We start from the raw sequence: 18109 nt of genomic DNA, 5'->3' as shown, positions 1-18109 counted from the left end.
AGAAACGATTTCAACAACCTCCACTATGGGAGTTTTGTGCACAGAGCTGTCGGAGAAAAAAACAAAATGTAAACCGGGTAATTTCGATCCCATATCATGCTCAATCTTCAAAATTTTACCACCAGAGGATTGCCATGTTCAAGGGCTTTCCTATCGTACAAAACATAATGCTCTGACGATTTTTAAGGCGGGGCTAGATGCGACGGCGTGAGCAGGCACCCATTAGAAATTGACGTACACTGTGCGTGTATACAATGTACACAAACACACGGCGCAGTCAGGGAACCCAACCAAAAATAATAGTCATTCAAAATATAGGCCCGGACAATTAAAAACTTTCAGCAATGCTCTGGAATAACTCTGGAACTAAAAATGCCACAGAGATGCAGTTTGTACCTTAGTCATCGTGGCATGTCCCTGCATCCATTTGTTAAAGGCTTAGGGCGACTTGCACACTTCTTGATAGAAAAAAGCTCAAGTAAGCGGGGTTGCTCAGAAACGATTTCAACAACCTCCACTATGGGAGTTTTGTGCACAGAGCTGTCGGAGAGAAAAACACAATGTACAATGGGTAATTTCGATCCCAGTATCATGCTCAAGCTTCAAAATCTTCAAAATTTTACCACCACAGGATTGCCATGTTCAAGGGCTTTCCTCTCGTACAAAACTTAATGCTCTGACGATTTTTAAGGCTGGGCTAGATGCGACGGCGTGAGCAGGCACCCAATAGAAATTGACTTACACTGTGCGTGTATACAATGTACACAAACACACGGCGCAGTCAGGGAACCCAACCAAAAATAATAGTCATTCAAAATATAGGCCCGGACAATTAAAAACTTTCAGCAATGCTCTGGAATAACTCTGGAACTAAAAATGCCACAGAGATGCAGTTTGTACCTTAGTCATCGTGGCATGTCCCTGCATCCATTTGTTAAAGGCTTAGGGCGACTTGCACACTTCTTGATAGAAAAAAGCTCAAGTAAGCGGGGTTGCTCAGAAACGATTTCAACAAACTCCACTATGGGAGTTTTGTGCACAGAGCAGTCGGAGAAAAAAACAAAATGTAAACCGGGTAATTTCGATCCCATATCATGCTCAATCTTCAAAATTTTACCACCAGAGGATTGCCATGTTTAAGGGCTTTCCTCTCGTACAAAACTTAATGCTCTGACGATTTTTAAGGCGGGGCTAGATGCGACGGCGTGAGCAGGCACCCATTAGAAATTGACGTACACTGTGCGTGTACACAATGTACACAAACACACGGCGCAGTCAGGGAACCCACCCAAAAATAATAGTCATTCAAAAAATAGGCCCGGACAATTAAAAACTTTCAGCAATGCTCTGGAATAACTCTGGAACTAAAAATGCCACAGAGATGCAGTTTGTACCTTAGTCATCGTGGCATGTCCCTGCATCCATTTGTTAAAGGTTTAAGGCGACTTGCACACTTCTTGATAGAAAAAAGCTCAATTAAGCGGGGTTGCTCAGAAACGATTTCAACAACCTTCACTATGGGAGTTTTGTGCACAGAGCTGTCGGAGAAAAAAACAAAATGTAAACCGGGTAATTTCGATCCCATATCATGCTCAATCTTCAAAATTTTAATCGTGGCATGTCCCTGCATCCATTTGTTAAAGGTTTAAGGCGACTTGCACACTTCTCGATAGAAAAAAGCTCAAGTAAGCGGGGTTGCTCAGAAACGATTTCAACAAACTCCACTGTGGGAGTTTTGTGCACAGAGCAGTCGGAGAAAAAAACAAAATGTAAACCGGGTAATTTCGATCCCATATCATGCTCAATCTTCAAAATTTTACCACCACAGGATTGCCATGTTTAAGGGCATTCCTCTCGTACAAAACTTAATGCTCTGACGATTTTTAAGGCGGGGCAAGATGCGACGGCGTGAGCAGGCACCCATTAGAAATTTACGTACACTGTGCGTGTATACAATGTACACAAACACACGGCGCAGTCAGGGAACCCAACCAAAAATAATAGTCATTCAAAAAATAGGCCCGGACAATTAAAAACTTTCAGCAATACTCTGGAATAACTCTGGAACTAAAAAAGCCAGAGAGATGCAGTTTGTACCTTAGTCATTCTGGCATGCCCCTGCATCCATTTGTTAAAGGTTTAGGGCGACTTGCACACTTCTTGATAGAAAAAAGCTCAATTAAGCGGGGTTGCTCAGAAACGATTTCAACGACCTTCACTATGGGAGTTTTGTGCACAGAGCTGTCGGAGAGAAAAATAAAATGTACAATGAGTAATTTCGGTCCCAGTATCATGCTCAAGCTTCAAAATTTTACCACCACAGGATTGCCATGTTCAAGGGCTTTCCTCTCGTACAAAACTTAATGCTCTGACGATTTTTAAGGCGGGGCTAGATGCGACGGCGTGAGCAGGCACCCATTAGAAATTGACGTACACTGTGCGTGTATACAATGTACACAAACACACGGCGCAGTCAGGGAACCCAACCAAAAATAATAGTCATTCAAAAAATAGGCCCGGACAATTAAAAACTTTCAGCAATGCTCTGGAATAACTCTGGAACTAAAAAAGCCAGAGAGATGCAGTGTCAGAAAGTCTCCGCATCAGGACAGTTTTTGTTATAGCGCCCTCTCTTGAATCAAAATCTCCAATGTTTCCATGATCATACCAATCGCCATTTTACAAGTCCAAATCCAAACTAATCACGTAAATTCCTCAAATAATTCCTAAATATCCAGGTTAATCCAATCATCGAATCACTTCTATTAATCACCAAAGTCCCGTGCGTGCATCCTAATCGTGAGTACTGTTTTAATTATTACAAAGGGTGATTTTAAGGGAAGTTGGTTTTCCATGTAATTCACGTTTCGATTTGTTTACATCCACATTGTGACAATGCATATAAATGCATGTAGGCCCATATCATAGCGTATAATGTATAACGATGATTACTGTTACCAGCCCAATATGTATAATTGATTGGGGTTAATTTCTGCTTTCTCTATAGAACCACGGGTATATGATCACCAATAAATCAAAGTTCAAGTACACCTTCTTTTCATGGTCCTTCGAGCCCGTATTTGAACCAGCGACCTACAGCTATGGCTACGAATGAAATGGAGACCGAGAACATTAACCAGACAACCCCTCTTGATGATACCCATGCAGTTACCATTGGCGGTGTTACTATTCCAGTTGCAAGTCCAGCTACCAGTACACATCCAGTCCCAGTTACTGTCACCATCGTCGAGACCTCACCTTCCTCTACCGGGGTTTGCAGCACAGCTACAGCTGCAGCAGTTGGACTACAGACAAGTGCTGTTACCGTCCAATCCCGTTCTCGGTCCTCTCGGGACAGACGTATGCCGGCCCACTTTCAGGACTTTGTTATTGACCACCATCCTTCAACTTCCGGCAGAACAGATGAACGTAGCGTTGTAACCACACAAACATCTCGTTCACGGAGGAGTTCTCACTCATCGAACTCACTCTACAGCGGACAGTCCCGTCACAGTAAATCTTCCTTCAAGTCAATACTGAGTGACTCCCAATCAGCGAAACTCAAACAGCAACGCAAACAGGCTGAACTGGAAGAGATGAAACGCCAGATTGAGGAAGATCAATCAGCAGATGAAGAGTTACAAAGGCTAGACGATGAGGCATATGCCGCACGGATACACGCAGACGAAGAAGCCCTTGCGGCTCGTAGACGTGCCGAAGAAATTGAGCGAAATGCTTTTCGTCAGCGCGAGTCTCTGAACACACGACTATCAAGACAAAGAAGATTGCGAGAAGTGGAACAACAGCTAAATGAAGCACGACTGATCACAGCCATGGTCAACAGTGATCCAGAACCAGAGATAGAGAAACAGCATCAAACTGTGACCCCATCTTCTATCAACCAAACAACATTGTCTGACTCACCAACCCAGGGTCAAACAATCACAGTCAGTGCTGAGAATACTCACATAGACAACTTGAGTGATTTCCCTACATACAGCAATACTGCAGCTCATAAGCACAAAGCTGAAGTACACGTAGTTGATGTCACCATTCCGGCTGTTTATTCTCCATCTAAAGTAACACCACCGTCCATGCAGCCGGCAGTTACCAATCCGTACCCTATGACTGCACCAACACAGTCGGTTGGTTGGGCACCACCTTTTCCAAACCCCTTCGCACAACCGTACCCGGCTCCATCACATCCAATGGGGCCAGCTCCAGCACAAATGATGATGCCGAACTCCACGGAGATGCTGATTGCCTCTTCATATGGCATACCAAGGCCAGTACTACCTACCTTCAGCAGTGGAAAGGAGAAAGACTTTGCCCTCCTAAAAATGGCACTCGATAACCTGATCGACGTTCATCCCCACTTAACCGAGCCGTACAAGTACCAGGTTTTGCTGGGTAAACTCAGCGGGAACATCAAGAGGTTAGCCGAAGCTTTCATCCATGAAGCCAAGCCATACACTGCAGCTCTGCAAGCCTTGAAAGAAAGGTACGGTCAACCACGGCAGTTGATACAGAGTGAAATCAACTCCATCCTGAGTATGCCCCCTGTGAAGTACAACGACAATGACGCCTTTGAGAACTTTTCCCTCTCCGTGCATTCATTGGTAGGGATGCTTAAATCTCTGGAGGGAGAGAATGGCTATGAATTAAAGTGCGGTTCTCATGTCGACCGACTCCTAAGCAAACTTCCATCAAGCTACAGAGATAGATTTGTGGAGCACTGCATTAGTAGAGACATAATTAAGGTAGACTCAAACAACACCTATACCCTACTCCACTTTGCAAACTGGTTGCAAACGAAGTCCCGAGCGAGGCGAATTGTCAGTCAGGCTACTGCTATCCAGAAGAGTGACAACCCTTCTACTGATAAGAAGGATAAACACTTTCAGAAGAGGAATGCTCCTGCAACAGCAGTATTCGTCACAAACGAAACACCAACGATGCCCCCATCGACGAACACCACTTACTCTGGACAGAAGGGCCCAAACAGACCCAAAGCCTACTGTCCCAAGTGTAACGAGACAACACACTACCTCAACAGCTGTACAGAGTTTAAACAGTTGACAACCGAACAGATCATTAACTGGATCAAGGAAAAGAATAGGTGCTGGAGGTGTGGGCGTTCCCACAAGCCAGAAAACTGCACCCTGAAGAAACCTTGTAACACCTGCAAAGAACAGCACCTGACTGCCCTCCATGCTGCCATCCAGAGCGGAGCTAGTAAGGTTTACGTCACAGAAGCAGTAACGCAAGCCCTCTTCATCGACCAACCCTCCCGACCACATCATATTATGCTAAAGGTGGTAAAAGTTCTGCTTCACGGACCAGGAGGGATGATGGAGACCTATGCCATCCTTGACGACGGTTCAATGCGAACCATGATCCTGATGCCAGCTGTTCAAGCGTTGAAGCTTTCTGGGGTAGAAGACAACATACTCCTGGCTACAGTGCGCAGTGAGCCATTCCTATGTGCAGGAAAATCAGTTAACCTGCAAGTGTCACCCAGGGACAACTCTGACGTCAGATATCCTATCAATGGTGCCTTTGCTGCCAACAACTTGTGCCTCTCTGAGTACTCGTATCCTGTTGAAGCCCTCAAGAAACGATGGTCACACCTTCGTCAGATACCCTTGCCTCCGATCAATAAGGCTTGCCCACTAATCCTGATTGGTTCAGACTATGCTGACCTCATTCACCCGATACAACCAGTTCGATTTGGCCCCAGAGGAGCACCATTAGCTGTATGCACAAAACTTGGTTGGTCTCTACAGGGTCCAGCCAATCTCCTTCAAAGCCAATCAGAAGAGCAACAGTGCTTATTCACGACAACCCTTCAGCCAACCACAGATCTGCTTAAAAATGTTGAACGACTCTGGCAAGCAGACATCCTACCCTACTCTGAAAAGCAAGTCACTCGCTCGAAACAAGATAAGCAAGCCATAGCGACACTTGAAGAGAAAACCATCAGAAAAGAGATTGACGGAGTTCAGCGCTACGCCACTCCTCTACTTCGCACCAAAGACGACAACAAATTCAGAGCTACTAAGGAAGCCGTCATGCAAAACCTGAAGCGGAACGAAAGACGCCTCCAAAAACACCCAGATAAAGCTGAAATTCACAACAAGCTTATCCAAACCCTTGTCGACACAGGCTTTGTGAAAATCATCAGCAACGAAGAAGCTCTGAAAACTGAAGAGTCCTGGTATATTCCGCACCACGTAGTTGAGCACAATGGAAAACACCGCTTGGTATTCAACTGCTCTTACGAGTATGAAGGCAAGATCCTCAACAATCACCTACTACCAGGGCCAACACAAGGTGCTTCACTGCTCGGCGTATTCCTGCGATTCCGCCAACACCCTGTTGCCATATCTGGGGATATTCAGGCAATGTTCCATCAAGTGAGACTACTCCCTGAAGACAAACCTCTCCTTCGATTTGTATGGCGTAAGATGAACCGAGACGTTGAGCCAGATATCTACGAATGGCAAGTTTTACCATTTGGCACCACGTGCAGCCCATGCTGTGCCACATTTGCACTACGCAAACACGTCAGCGATGACAAGGATGTCTGCAGTGCAGTTGACCAGGCATTCTACGTCGACAATTGCCTTGACAGTAAACCTACCATATCCGAAGCAAAGGAGCTCGTTATGAAGATGCGAAAGCTACTCTCAACTGGTGGTTTCAACATCAGACAATGGGCCAGCAACATCCCTTCAGTAGTTGATGAACTTCCATCTAATGCCAGATCTGAAGGCTACGAGCTCTGGTTAGCCTTTGGTCAGAACGACTTGTCCGAAGGCACCCTTGGACTTCGATGGCAATGTTCAACAGACGAACTCAGTTATAAACACAGATCAACTGAGTACTCGACGCTCAACCTACGAACTATCTACAAGATTCTTGCTAGCCAGTATGATCCAATTGGCTACATTTCTCCCTTCACAGCACGTGCTAAGGTGCTAGTGCAAGACCTTTGGAAGACAAAACGAGACTGGGACGACCCTCTGGAACCAGGAAAGATCCGTGATCAGTGGCTCACTTGGGAGGAGGAGCTCTCCGACCTTCCTCTGGTTAAACTGCCGAGATGTTACACCCCGCCTGATGTCAACACAGTGACTTCCAATAGAGAACTACATGTTTTCTGTGACGCATCTGAACGAGTATACGGATCAGTTGCCTACCTCCGCACTGAAGATGACAAGGGGAACGTCAGCGTCAGTTTTCTCATGTCTCGATCCAGAGTGGCACCGAAAAGACAACTATCGATGCCACGACTCGAGTTATCAGCAGCTCTCACCGGTGCACAACTAGCCGATCTCCTTCGTAAGGAACTTACCCTAGAGATCAACAAGGTCACCCTATGGAGCGATTCGACCACGGTCCTGCAGTGGTTGAAGTCAGAATCATGCCGATATAAGGTCTTCGTTGGTACTCGTGTCACCGAAATACAGACCCTTACAGATGTGCAGGACTGGCGCTATGTGGACACCCAGAACAACCCTGCCGATGACATTACCAGGGGTAAGTCACTCAAAGAACTGAGTGAAGAATCCCGATGGAAGACAGGCCCACTCTATCTTCGTCAACCTCCGTCTCAGTGGCCGAAAAGTCCAATCACTGACCCTACAGAGGATGCAACAGAGCTGAAGAAAGCAACCTTCTGTGGTAAGACTGCCATTGTAGAAAACCCATTGCAGCCCGATCTCCATCAGTACAACAGCTGGGACGCTCTGGTAGAGGCTTTCAAACTATCCCTTCACGGGGTGGCCAAACCTGGAGATGACACAGCACAGTTGCGGGAGGACATCGAAAATCTTCTGTACCAAAAATGTCAACTCGAAAGCTTCCCTGAAGAGCTGTCTGCCTTAAAGGCCAAACGAGGAATACCGTCCGGGAGCAAGCTCTCACAGTTGGACCCAGCCTATGACGAAACCGCAAAGCTCATCAGAGTTGGAGGACGACTACGTAGGGCAGAAATCCTCTCCGATGCTGTTAAATACCCAATCGTCCTTGATCCTCATCACCACATCACCAAGCTGATAATACGTGACTATGACGAGAAGCTTCTTCACTATGGTCCAGAACGTATTCTAGCTGAATTAAGACGCAAGTTTTGGATACTCCGGGGAAGGGAGGCAATTCGTCGTCATCAGCATCAATGCTTTGAATGCCGCAAATGGCGCGCAAAACCCGAAGTACCAAAGATGGGTGATCTTCCTCCGTCCCGTCTCCGTCTATTTAAGCCAGCCTTCTACTCTACCGGTGTTGACTGTTTCGGTCCGATGCATGTCAAGATTGGTCGCCGCTCCGAGAAAAGGTGGGGGGTGATCTTCAAGTGTATGACGACCAGAGCTATTCATATAGATCTCTTAGAAGGCCTGGACACCGATGCCTTCTTGATGTCCTTTCGGCGCTTCATTTCCAGACGAGGGAAGCCCTATGAGTTGATATCTGATTGCGGAACCAATTTCAAGGGAGCTGAAACTGAATTACAGGAAGCATTCCATGCCATGAAACCTGACCTTGCTGCACAACTAGGCGACCAGAAAGTGAGATTCAAGTTTAATCCACCCAGTGCACCTCACTTCGGCGGAGTGTGGGAGCGAGAGATCAAGAGTATTAAAGACGGTCTCAAGGTTGTAATCAAGGACCAATCAGTCACCGAAGCCGTACTACGCACCGTCCTGATAGAAATTGAAGGCATCCTCAATTCCAAGCCATTGGGCTACATCTCATCTGATGTTGCAGACATCAATCCCATAACTCCGAATATCCTACTGATGGGACGCCACGACCAGTCACTTCCACAAGTAGTATACCCTGTCGACGAGCTGATAGGACGACGCCGATGGCGCCACAGCCAAGTACTAGCGGACCAGTTCTGGTCACATTTCCTGAAATACTACCTGCCAAGCCTCCAACTTCGCCCAAAATGGCAAAAGGACTGCCGTAACCTCACCTGTGGCGATGTTGTCATGATTGCTGACCCTCAGCAGCCTAGAGCTCATTGGCTAGTTGGTAGAGTCATCGAGACACTTCCTGGAGTTGATGATCGCATCCGAGCGGCCAGAGTTAAAGTCGCTGATCGCGAATACACCAGACCCGTTGCGCGTCTGATACGCCTACCTGAGATCACCGATAGTGAAGACCCCTAGAGATGGACACCTATCGTGGACTTTTGAAGACTTTCTCTGTTTGATAAAATTTAGAGCCTAAATTTGGGGTGGCTGTCAGAAAGTCTCCGCATCAGGACAGTTTTTGTTATAGCGCCCTCTCTTGAATCAAAATCTCCAATGTTTCCATGATCATACCAATCGCCATTTTACAAGTCCAAATCCAAACTAATCACGTAAATTCCTCAAATAATTCCTAAATATCCAGGTTAATCCAATCATCGAATCACTTCTATTAATCACCAAAGTCCCGTGCGTGCATCCTAATCGTGAGTACTGTTTTAATTATTACAAAGGGTGATTTTAAGGGAAGTTGGTTTTCCATGTAATTCACGTTTCGATTTGTTTACATCCACATTGTGACAATGCATATAAATGCATGTAGGCCCATATCATAGCGTATAATGTATAACGATGATTACTGTTACCAGCCCAATATGTATAATTGATTGGGGTTAATTTCTGCTTTCTCTATAGAACCACGGGTATATGATCACCAATAAATCAAAGTTCAAGTACACCTTCTTTTCATGCAGTTTGTACCTTAGTCATTCTGGCATGCCCCTGCATCCATTTGTTAAAGGTTTAGGGCGACTTGCACACTTCTTGATAGAAAAAAGCTCAATTAAGCGGGGTTGTTCAGAAACTATTTCAACAACCTTCACTATGGGAGTTTTGTGCACAGAGCTGTCTGAGAGAACAACAAAATGTACAATGGGTAATTTCGGTCCCAGTATCATGCTCAAGCTTCAAAATCTTCAAAATTTTACCACCACAGGATTGCCATGTTCAAGGGCTTTCCTCTCGTACAAAACTTAATGCTCTGACGATTTTTAAGGCGGGGCTAGATGCGACGGCGTGAGCAGGCACCCAATAGAAATTGATGTACACTGTGCGTGTATACAATGTACACAAACACACGGCGCAGTCAGGGAACCCAACCAAAACTAATAGTCATTCAAAAAATAGGCCCGGACAATTAAAAACTTTCAGCAATGCTCTGGAATAACTCTGGAACTAAAAATGCCACAGAGATGCAGTTTGTACCTTAGTCATCGTGGCATGTCCCTGCATCCATTTGTTAAAGGTTTAGGGCGACTTGCACACTTCTTGATAGGAAAAAGCTCAAGTAAGCGGGGTGGCTCAGAAACGATTTCAACAACCTCCACTATGGGAGTTTTGTGCACAGAGCTGTCGGAGAAAAAAACAAAATGTAAACCGGGTAATTTCGATCCCATATCATGCTCAATCTTCAAAATTTTACCACCAGAGGATTGCCATGTTCAAGGGCTTTCCTCTCGTACAAAACATAATGCTCTGACGATTTTTAAGGCGGGGCTAGATGCGACGGCGTGAGCAGGCACCCATTAGAAATTGACGTACACTGTGCGTGTATACAATGTACACAAACACACGGCGCAGTCAGGGAACCCAACCAAAAATAATAGTCATTCAAAAAATAGGCCCGGACAATTAAAAACTTTCAGCAATGCTCTGGAATAACTCTGGAACTAAAAAAGCCAGAGAGATGCAGTTTGTACCTTAGTCATTCTGGCATGTCCCTGCATCCATTTGTTAAAGGTTTAGGGCGACTTGCACACTTCTTGATAGAAAAAAGCTCAAGTAAGCGGGGTTGCTCAGAAACGATTTCAACAACCTCCACTATGGGAGTTTTGTGCACAGAGCTGTCGGAGAGAAAAACAAAATGTACAATGGGTAATTTCGATCCCAGTATCATGCTCAATCTTCAAAATTTTACCACCACAGGATTGCCATGTTCAAGGGCTTTCCTCTCGTACAAAACTTAATGCTCTGACGATTTTTAAGGCGGGGCTAGATGCGACGGCGTGAGCAGGCACCCATTAGAAATTGACGTACACTGTGCGTGTATACAATGTACACAAACACACGGCGCAGTCAGGGAACCCAACCAAAAATAATAGTCATTCAAAAAATAGGCCCGGACAATTAAAAACTTTCAGCAATGCTCTGGAATAACTCTGGAACTAAAAAAGCCAGAGAGATGCAGTTTGTACCTTAGTCATCGTGGCATGTCCCTGCATCCATTTGTTAAAGGTTTAGGGCGACTTGCACACTTCTTGATAGAAAAAAGCTCAAGTAAGCGGGGTTGCTCAGAAACGATTTCAACAACCTCCACTATGGGAGTTTTGTGCACAGAGCTGTCGGAGAAAAAAACAAAATGTAAACCGGGTAATTTCGATCCCATATCATGCTCAATCTTCAAAATTTTACCACCAGAGGATTGCCATGTTCAAGGGCTTTCCTCTCGTACAAAACTTAATGCTCTGACGATTTTTAAGGCGGGGCTAGATGCGACGGCGTGAGCAGGCACCCATTAGAAATTGACGTACACTGTGCGTGTATACAATGTACACAAACACACGGCGCAGTCAGGGAACCCAACCAAAACTAATAGTCATTCAAAAAATAGGCCCGGACAATTAAAAACTTTCAGCAATGCTCTGGAATAACTCTGGAACTAAAAATGCCACAGAGATGCAGTTTGTACCTTAGTCATCGTGGCATGTCCCTGCATCCATTTGTTAAAGGTTTAGGGCGACTTGCACACTTCTTGATAGAAAAAAGCTCAAGTAAGCGGGGTTGCTCAGAAACGATTTCAACAACCTCCACTATGGGAGTTTTGTGCACAGAGCTGTCGGAGAAAAAAACAAAATGTAAACCGGGTAATTTCGATCCCATATCATGCTCAATCTTCAAAATTTTACCACCAGAGGATTGCCATGTTCAAGGGCTTTCCTCTCGTACAAAACATAATGCTCTGACGATTTTTAAGGCGGGGCTAGATGCGACGGCGTGAGCAGGCACCCATTAGAAATTGACGTACACTGTGCGTGTATACAATGTACACAAACACACGGCGCAGTCAGGGAACCCAACCAAAAATAATAGTCATTCAAAAATAGGCCCGGACAATTAAAAACTTTCAGCAATGCTCTGGAATAACTCTGGAACTAAAAATGCCACAGAGATGCAGTTTGTACCTTAGTCATCGTGGCATGTCCCTGCATCCATTTGTTAAAGGTTTAGGGCGACTTGCACACTTCTTGATAGAAAAAAGCTCAAGTAAGCGGGGTTGCTCAGAAACGATTTCAACAACCTCCACTATGGGAGTTTTGTGCACAGAGCTGTCGGAGAAAAAAACAAAATGTAAACCGGGTAATTTCGATCCCATATCATGCTCAATCTTCAAAATTTTACCACCAGAGGATTGCCATGTTCAAGGGCTTTCCTCTCGTACAAAACTTAATGCTCTGACGATTTTTAAGGCGGGGCTAGATGCGACGGCGTGAGCAGGCACCCATTAGAAATTGACGTACACTGTGCGTGTATACAATGTACACAAACACACGGCGCAGTCAGGGAACCCAACCAAAACTAATAGTCATTCAAAAAATAGGCCCGGACAATTAAAAACTTTCAGCAATGCTCTGGAATAACTCTGGAACTAAAAAAGCCAGAGAGATGCAGTTTGTACCTTAGTCATTCTGGCATGTCCCTGCATCCATTTGTTAAAGGTTTAGGGCGACTTGCACACTTCTTGATAGAAAAAAGCTCAATTAAGCGGGGTTGCTCAGAAACGATTTCAACAACCTTCACTATGGGAGTTTTGTGCACAGAGCTGTCGGAGAGAAAAACAAAATGTACAATGGGTAATTTCGGTCCCAGTATCATGCTCAAGCTTCAAATCTTCAAAATTTTACCACCACAGGATTGCCATGTTCAAGGGCTTTCCTCTCGTACAAAACTTAATGCTCTGACGATTTTTAAGGCGGGGCTAGATGCGACGGCGTGAGCAGGCACCCATTAGAAATTGACGTACACTGTGCGTGTATACAATGTACACAAACACACGGCGCAGTCAGGGAACCCAACCAAAACTAATAGTCATTCAAAAATAGGCCCGGACAATTAAAAACTTTCAGCAATGCTCTGGAATAACTCTGGAACTAAAAATGCCACAGAGATGCAGTTTGTACCTTAGTCATCGTGGCATGTCCCTGCATCCATTTGTTAAAGGTTTAGGGCGACTTGCACACTTCTTGATAGGAAAAAAGCTCAAGTAAGCGGGGTTGCTCAGAAACGATTTCAACAACCTCCACTATGGGAGTTTTGTGCACAGAGCTGTCGGAGAAAAAAACAAAATGTAAACCGGGTAATTTCGATCCCATATCATGCTCAATCTTCAAAATTTTACCACCAGAGGATTGCCATGTTCAAGGGCTTTCCTCTCGTACAAAACATAATGCTCTGACGATTTTTAAGGCGGGGCTAGATGCGACGGCGTGAGCAGGCACCCATTAGAAATTGACGTACACTGTGCGTGTATACAATGTACACAAACACACGGCGCAGTCAGGGAACCCAACCAAAAATAATAGTCATTCAAAAAATAGGCCCGGACAATTAAAAACTTTCAGCAATGCTCTGGAATAACTCTGGAACTAAAAAAGCCAGAGAGATGCAGTTTGTACCTTAGTCATCGTGGCATGTCCCTGCATCCATTTGTTAAAGGTTTAGGGCGACTTGCACACTTCTTGATAGAAAAAAGCTCAAGTAAGCGGGGTTGCTCAGAAACGATTTCAACAACCTTCACTATGGGAGTTTTGTGCACAGAGCTGTCGGAGAGAAAAAACAAAATGTACAATGGGTAATTTCGATCCCAGTATCATGCTCAATCTTCAAAATTTTACCACCACAGGATTGCCATGTTCAAGGGCTTTCCTCTCGTACAAAACTTAATGCTCTGACGATTTTTAAGGCGGGGCTAGATGCGACGGCGTGAGCAGGCACCCATTAGAAATTGACGTACACTGTGCGTGTATACAATGTACACAAACACACGGCGCAGTCAGGGAACCCAACCAAAACTAATAGTCATTCAAAAAATAGGCCCGGACAATTAAAAACTTTCAGCAATGCTCTGGAATAACTCTGGAACTAAAAAAGCCAGAGAGATGCAGTTTGTACCTTAGTCATCGTGGCATGTCCCTGCATCCATTTGTTAAAGGTTTAGGGCGACTTGCACACTTCTTGATAGAAAAAAGCTCAAGTAAGCGGGGTTGCTCAGAAACGATTTCAACAACCTCCACTATGGGAGTTTTGTGCACAGAGCTGTCGGAGAGAAAAAACAAAATGTACAATGGGTAATTTCGATCCCAGTATCATGCTCAATCTTCAAAATTTTACCACCACAGGATTGCCATGTTCAAGGGCTTTCCTCTCGTACAAAACTTAATGCTCTGACGATTTTTAAGGCGGGGCTAGATGCGACGGCGTGAGCAGGCACCCATTAGAAATTGACGTACACTGTGCGTGTATACAATGTACACAAACACACGGCGCAGTCAGGGAACCCAACCAAAAATAATAGTCATTCAAAAATAGGCCCGGACAATTAAAAACTTTCAGCAATGCTCTGGAATAACTCTGGAACTAAAAATGCCACAGAGATGCAGTTTGTACCTTAGTCATCGTGGCATGTCCCTGCATCCATTTGTTAAAGGTTTAGGGCGACTTGCACACTTCTTGATAGAAAAAAGCTCAAGTAAGCGGGGTTGCTCAGAAACGATTTCAACAACCTCCACTATGGGAGTTTTGTGCACAGAGCTGTCGGAGAAAAAAACAAAATGTAAACCGGGTAATTTCGATCCCATATCATGCTCAATCTTCAAAATTTTACCACCAGAGGATTGCCATGTTCAAGGGCTTTCCTCTCGTACAAAACATAATGCTCTGACGATTTTTAAGGCGGGGCTAGATGCGACGGCGTGAGCAGGCACCCATTAGAAATTGACGTACACTGTGCGTGTATACAATGTACACAAACACACGGCGCAGTCAGGGAACCCAACCAAAAATAATAGTCATTCAAAAATAGGCCCGGACAATTAAAAACTTTCAGCAATGCTCTGGAATAACTCTGGAACTAAAAATGCCAGAGAGATGCAGTTTGTACCTTAGTCATCGTGGCATGTCCCTGCATCCATTTGTTAAAGGTTTAGGGCGACTTGCACACTTCTTGATAGAAAAAAGCTCAAGTAAGCGGGGTTGCTCAGAAACGATTTCAACAACCTCCACTATGGGAGTTTTGTGCACAGAGCTGTCGGAGAAAAAAACAAAATGTAAACCGGGTAATTTCGATCCCATATCATGCTCAATCTTCAAAATTTTACCACCAGAGGATTGCCATGTTCAAGGGCTTTCCTCTCGTACAAAACATAATGCTCTGACGATTTTTAAGGCGGGGCTAGATGCGACGGCGTGAGCAGGCACCCATTAGAAATTGACGTACACTGTGCGTGTATACAATGTACACAAACACACGGCGCAGTCAGGGAACCCAACCAAAACTAATAGTCATTCAAAAAATAGGCCCGGACAATTAAAAACTTTCAGCAATGCTCTGGAATAACTCTGGAACTAAAAAAGCCAGAGAGATGCAGTTTGTACCTTAGTCATCGTGGCATGTCCCTGCATCCATTTGTTAAAGGTTTAGGGCGACTTGCACACTTCTTGATAGAAAAAAGCTCAAGTAAGCGGGGTTGCTCAGAAACGATTTCAACAACCTCCACTATGGGAGTTTTGTGCACAGAGCTGTCGGAGAAAAAAAACAAAATGTAAACCGGGTAATTTCGATCCCATATCATGCTCAATCTTCAAAATTTTACCACCACAGGATTGCCATGTTCAAGGGCTTTCCTCTCGTACAAAACTTAATGCTCTGACGATTTTTAAGGCGGGGCTAGATGCGACGGCGTGAGCAGGCACCCATTAGAAATTGACGTACACTGTGCGTGTATACAATGTACACAAACACACGGCGCAGTCAGGGAACCCAACCAAAAATAATAGTCATTCAAAAAATAGGCCCGGACAATTAAAAACTTTCAGCAATGCTCTGGAATAACTCTGGAACTAAAAAAGCCAGAGAGATGCAGTTTGTACCTTAGTCATTCTGGCATGTCCCTGCATCCATTTGTTAAAGGTTTAGGGCGACTTGCACACTTCTTGATAGAAAAAAGCTCAATTAAGCGGGGTTGCTCAGAAACGATTTCAACAACCTTCACTATGGGAGTTTTGTGCACAGAGCTGTCGGAGAGAAAAACAAAATGTACAATGGGTAATTTCGGTCCCAGTATCATGCTCAAGCTTCAAAATTTTACCACCACAGGATTGCCATGTTCAAGGGCTTTCCTCTCGTACAAAACTTAATGCTCTGACGATTTTTAAGGCGGGGCTAGATGCGACGGCGTGAGCAGGCACCCATTAGAAATTGACGTACACTGTGCGTGTATACAATGTACACAAACACACGGCGCAGTCAGGGAACCCAACCAAAACTAATAGTCATTCAAAAAATAGGCCCGGACAATTAAAAACTTTCAGCAATGCTCTGGAATAACTCTGGAACTAAAAAAGCCAGAGAGATGCAGTTTGTACCTTAGTCATCGTGGCATGTCCCTGCATCCATTTGTTAAAGGTTTAGGGCGACTTGCACACTTCTTGATAGAAAAAAGCTCAAGTAAGCGGGGTTGCTCAGAAACGATTTCAACAACCTCCACTATGGGAGTTTTGTGCACAGAGCTGTCGGAGAAAAAAACAAAATGTAAACCGGGTAATTTCGATCCCATATCATGCTCAATCTTCAAAATTTTACCACCAGAGGATTGCCATGTTCAAGGGCTTTCCTCTCGTACAAAACTTAATGCTCTGACGATTTTTAAGGCGGGGCTAGATGCGACGGCGTGAGCAGGCACCCATTAGAAATTGACGTACACTGTGCGTGTATACAATGTACACAAACACACGGCGCAGTCAGGGAACCCAACCAAAAATAATAGTCATTCAAAAAATAGGCCCGGACAATTAAAAACTTTCAGCAATGCTCTGGAATAACTCTGGAACTAAAAAAGCCAGAGAGATGCAGTTTGTACCTTAGTCATTCGTGGCATGTCCCTGCATCCATTTGTTAAAGGTTTAGGGCGACTTGCACACTTCTTGATAGAAAAAAGCTCAATTAAGCGGGGTTGCTCAGAAACGATTTCAACAACCTTCACTATGGGAGTTTTGTGCACAGAGCTGTCGGAGAGAAAAACAAAATGTACAATGGGTAATTTCGGTCCCAGTATCATGCTCAAGCTTCAAAATCTTCAAAATTTTACCACCACAGGATTGCCATGTTCAAGGGCTTTCCTCTCGTACAAAACTTAATGCTCTGACGATTTTTAAGGCGGGGCTAGATGCGACGGCGTGAGCAGGCACCCATTAGAAATTGACGTACACTGTGCGTGTATACAATGTACACAAACACACGGCGCAGTCAGGGAACCCAACCAAAAATAATAGTCATTCAAAAAATAGGCCCGGACAATTAAAAACTTTCAGCAATGCTCTGGAATAACTCTGGAACTAAAAAAGCCAGAGAGATGCAGTTTGTACCTTAGTCATCGTGGCATGTCCCTGCATCCATTTGTTAAAGGTTTAGGGCGACTTGCACACTTCTTGATAGAAAAAAGCTCAAGTAAGCGGGGTTGCTCAGAAACGATTTCAACAACCTCCACTATGGGAGTTTTGTGCACAGAGCTGTCGGAGAAAAAAACAAAATGTAAACCGGGTAATTTCGATCCCATATCATGCTCAATCTTCAAAATTTTACCACCAGAGGATTGCCATGTTCAAGGGCTTTCCTCTCGTACAAAACTTAATGCTCTGACGATTTTTAAGGCGGGGCTAGATGCGACGGCGTGAGCAGGCACCCATTAGAAATTGACGTACACTGTGCGTGTATACAATGTACACAAACACACGGCGCAGTCAGGGAACCCAACCAAAAATAATAGTCATTCAAAAAATAGGCCCGGACAATTAAAAAC

The 18109-nt window shown here is 44.7% G+C and overlaps 1 protein-coding gene across 1 annotated transcript; it reads left to right on the top strand.

Moving 5' to 3' along the window:
* The first annotated feature begins 2590 nt into the window (after nt 1–2590).
* On the top strand, nt 2591–9720 carry LOC117306684. Its single transcript, XM_033791167.1, has 3 exons — nt 2591–2799; nt 3008–9463; nt 9672–9720. Exon 2 carries the CDS (start codon nt 3102–3104, stop codon nt 9174–9176), a length of 6075 nt encoding a protein of 2024 aa, XP_033647058.1. The 5' UTR covers nt 2591–2799; nt 3008–3101; the 3' UTR covers nt 9177–9463; nt 9672–9720.
* The last annotated feature ends 8389 nt before the right edge of the window (nt 9721–18109 follow it).

The sequence above is a fragment of the Asterias rubens genome, unplaced genomic scaffold, assembly GCF_902459465.1.
Source record: "Asterias rubens unplaced genomic scaffold, eAstRub1.3, whole genome shotgun sequence".
In the NCBI taxonomy this organism is placed as follows: Eukaryota; Metazoa; Echinodermata; class Asteroidea; order Forcipulatida; family Asteriidae; genus Asterias; species Asterias rubens.
This window is presented reverse-complemented; position numbering and strand designations above follow the sequence as displayed.

Coding starts and splice junctions, on each gene's coding strand:
- LOC117306684 (XM_033791167.1), top strand. CDS start 3,102: ATGGCTACGAATGAAATGGAGACCGAGAACATTAACCAGACAACCCCT.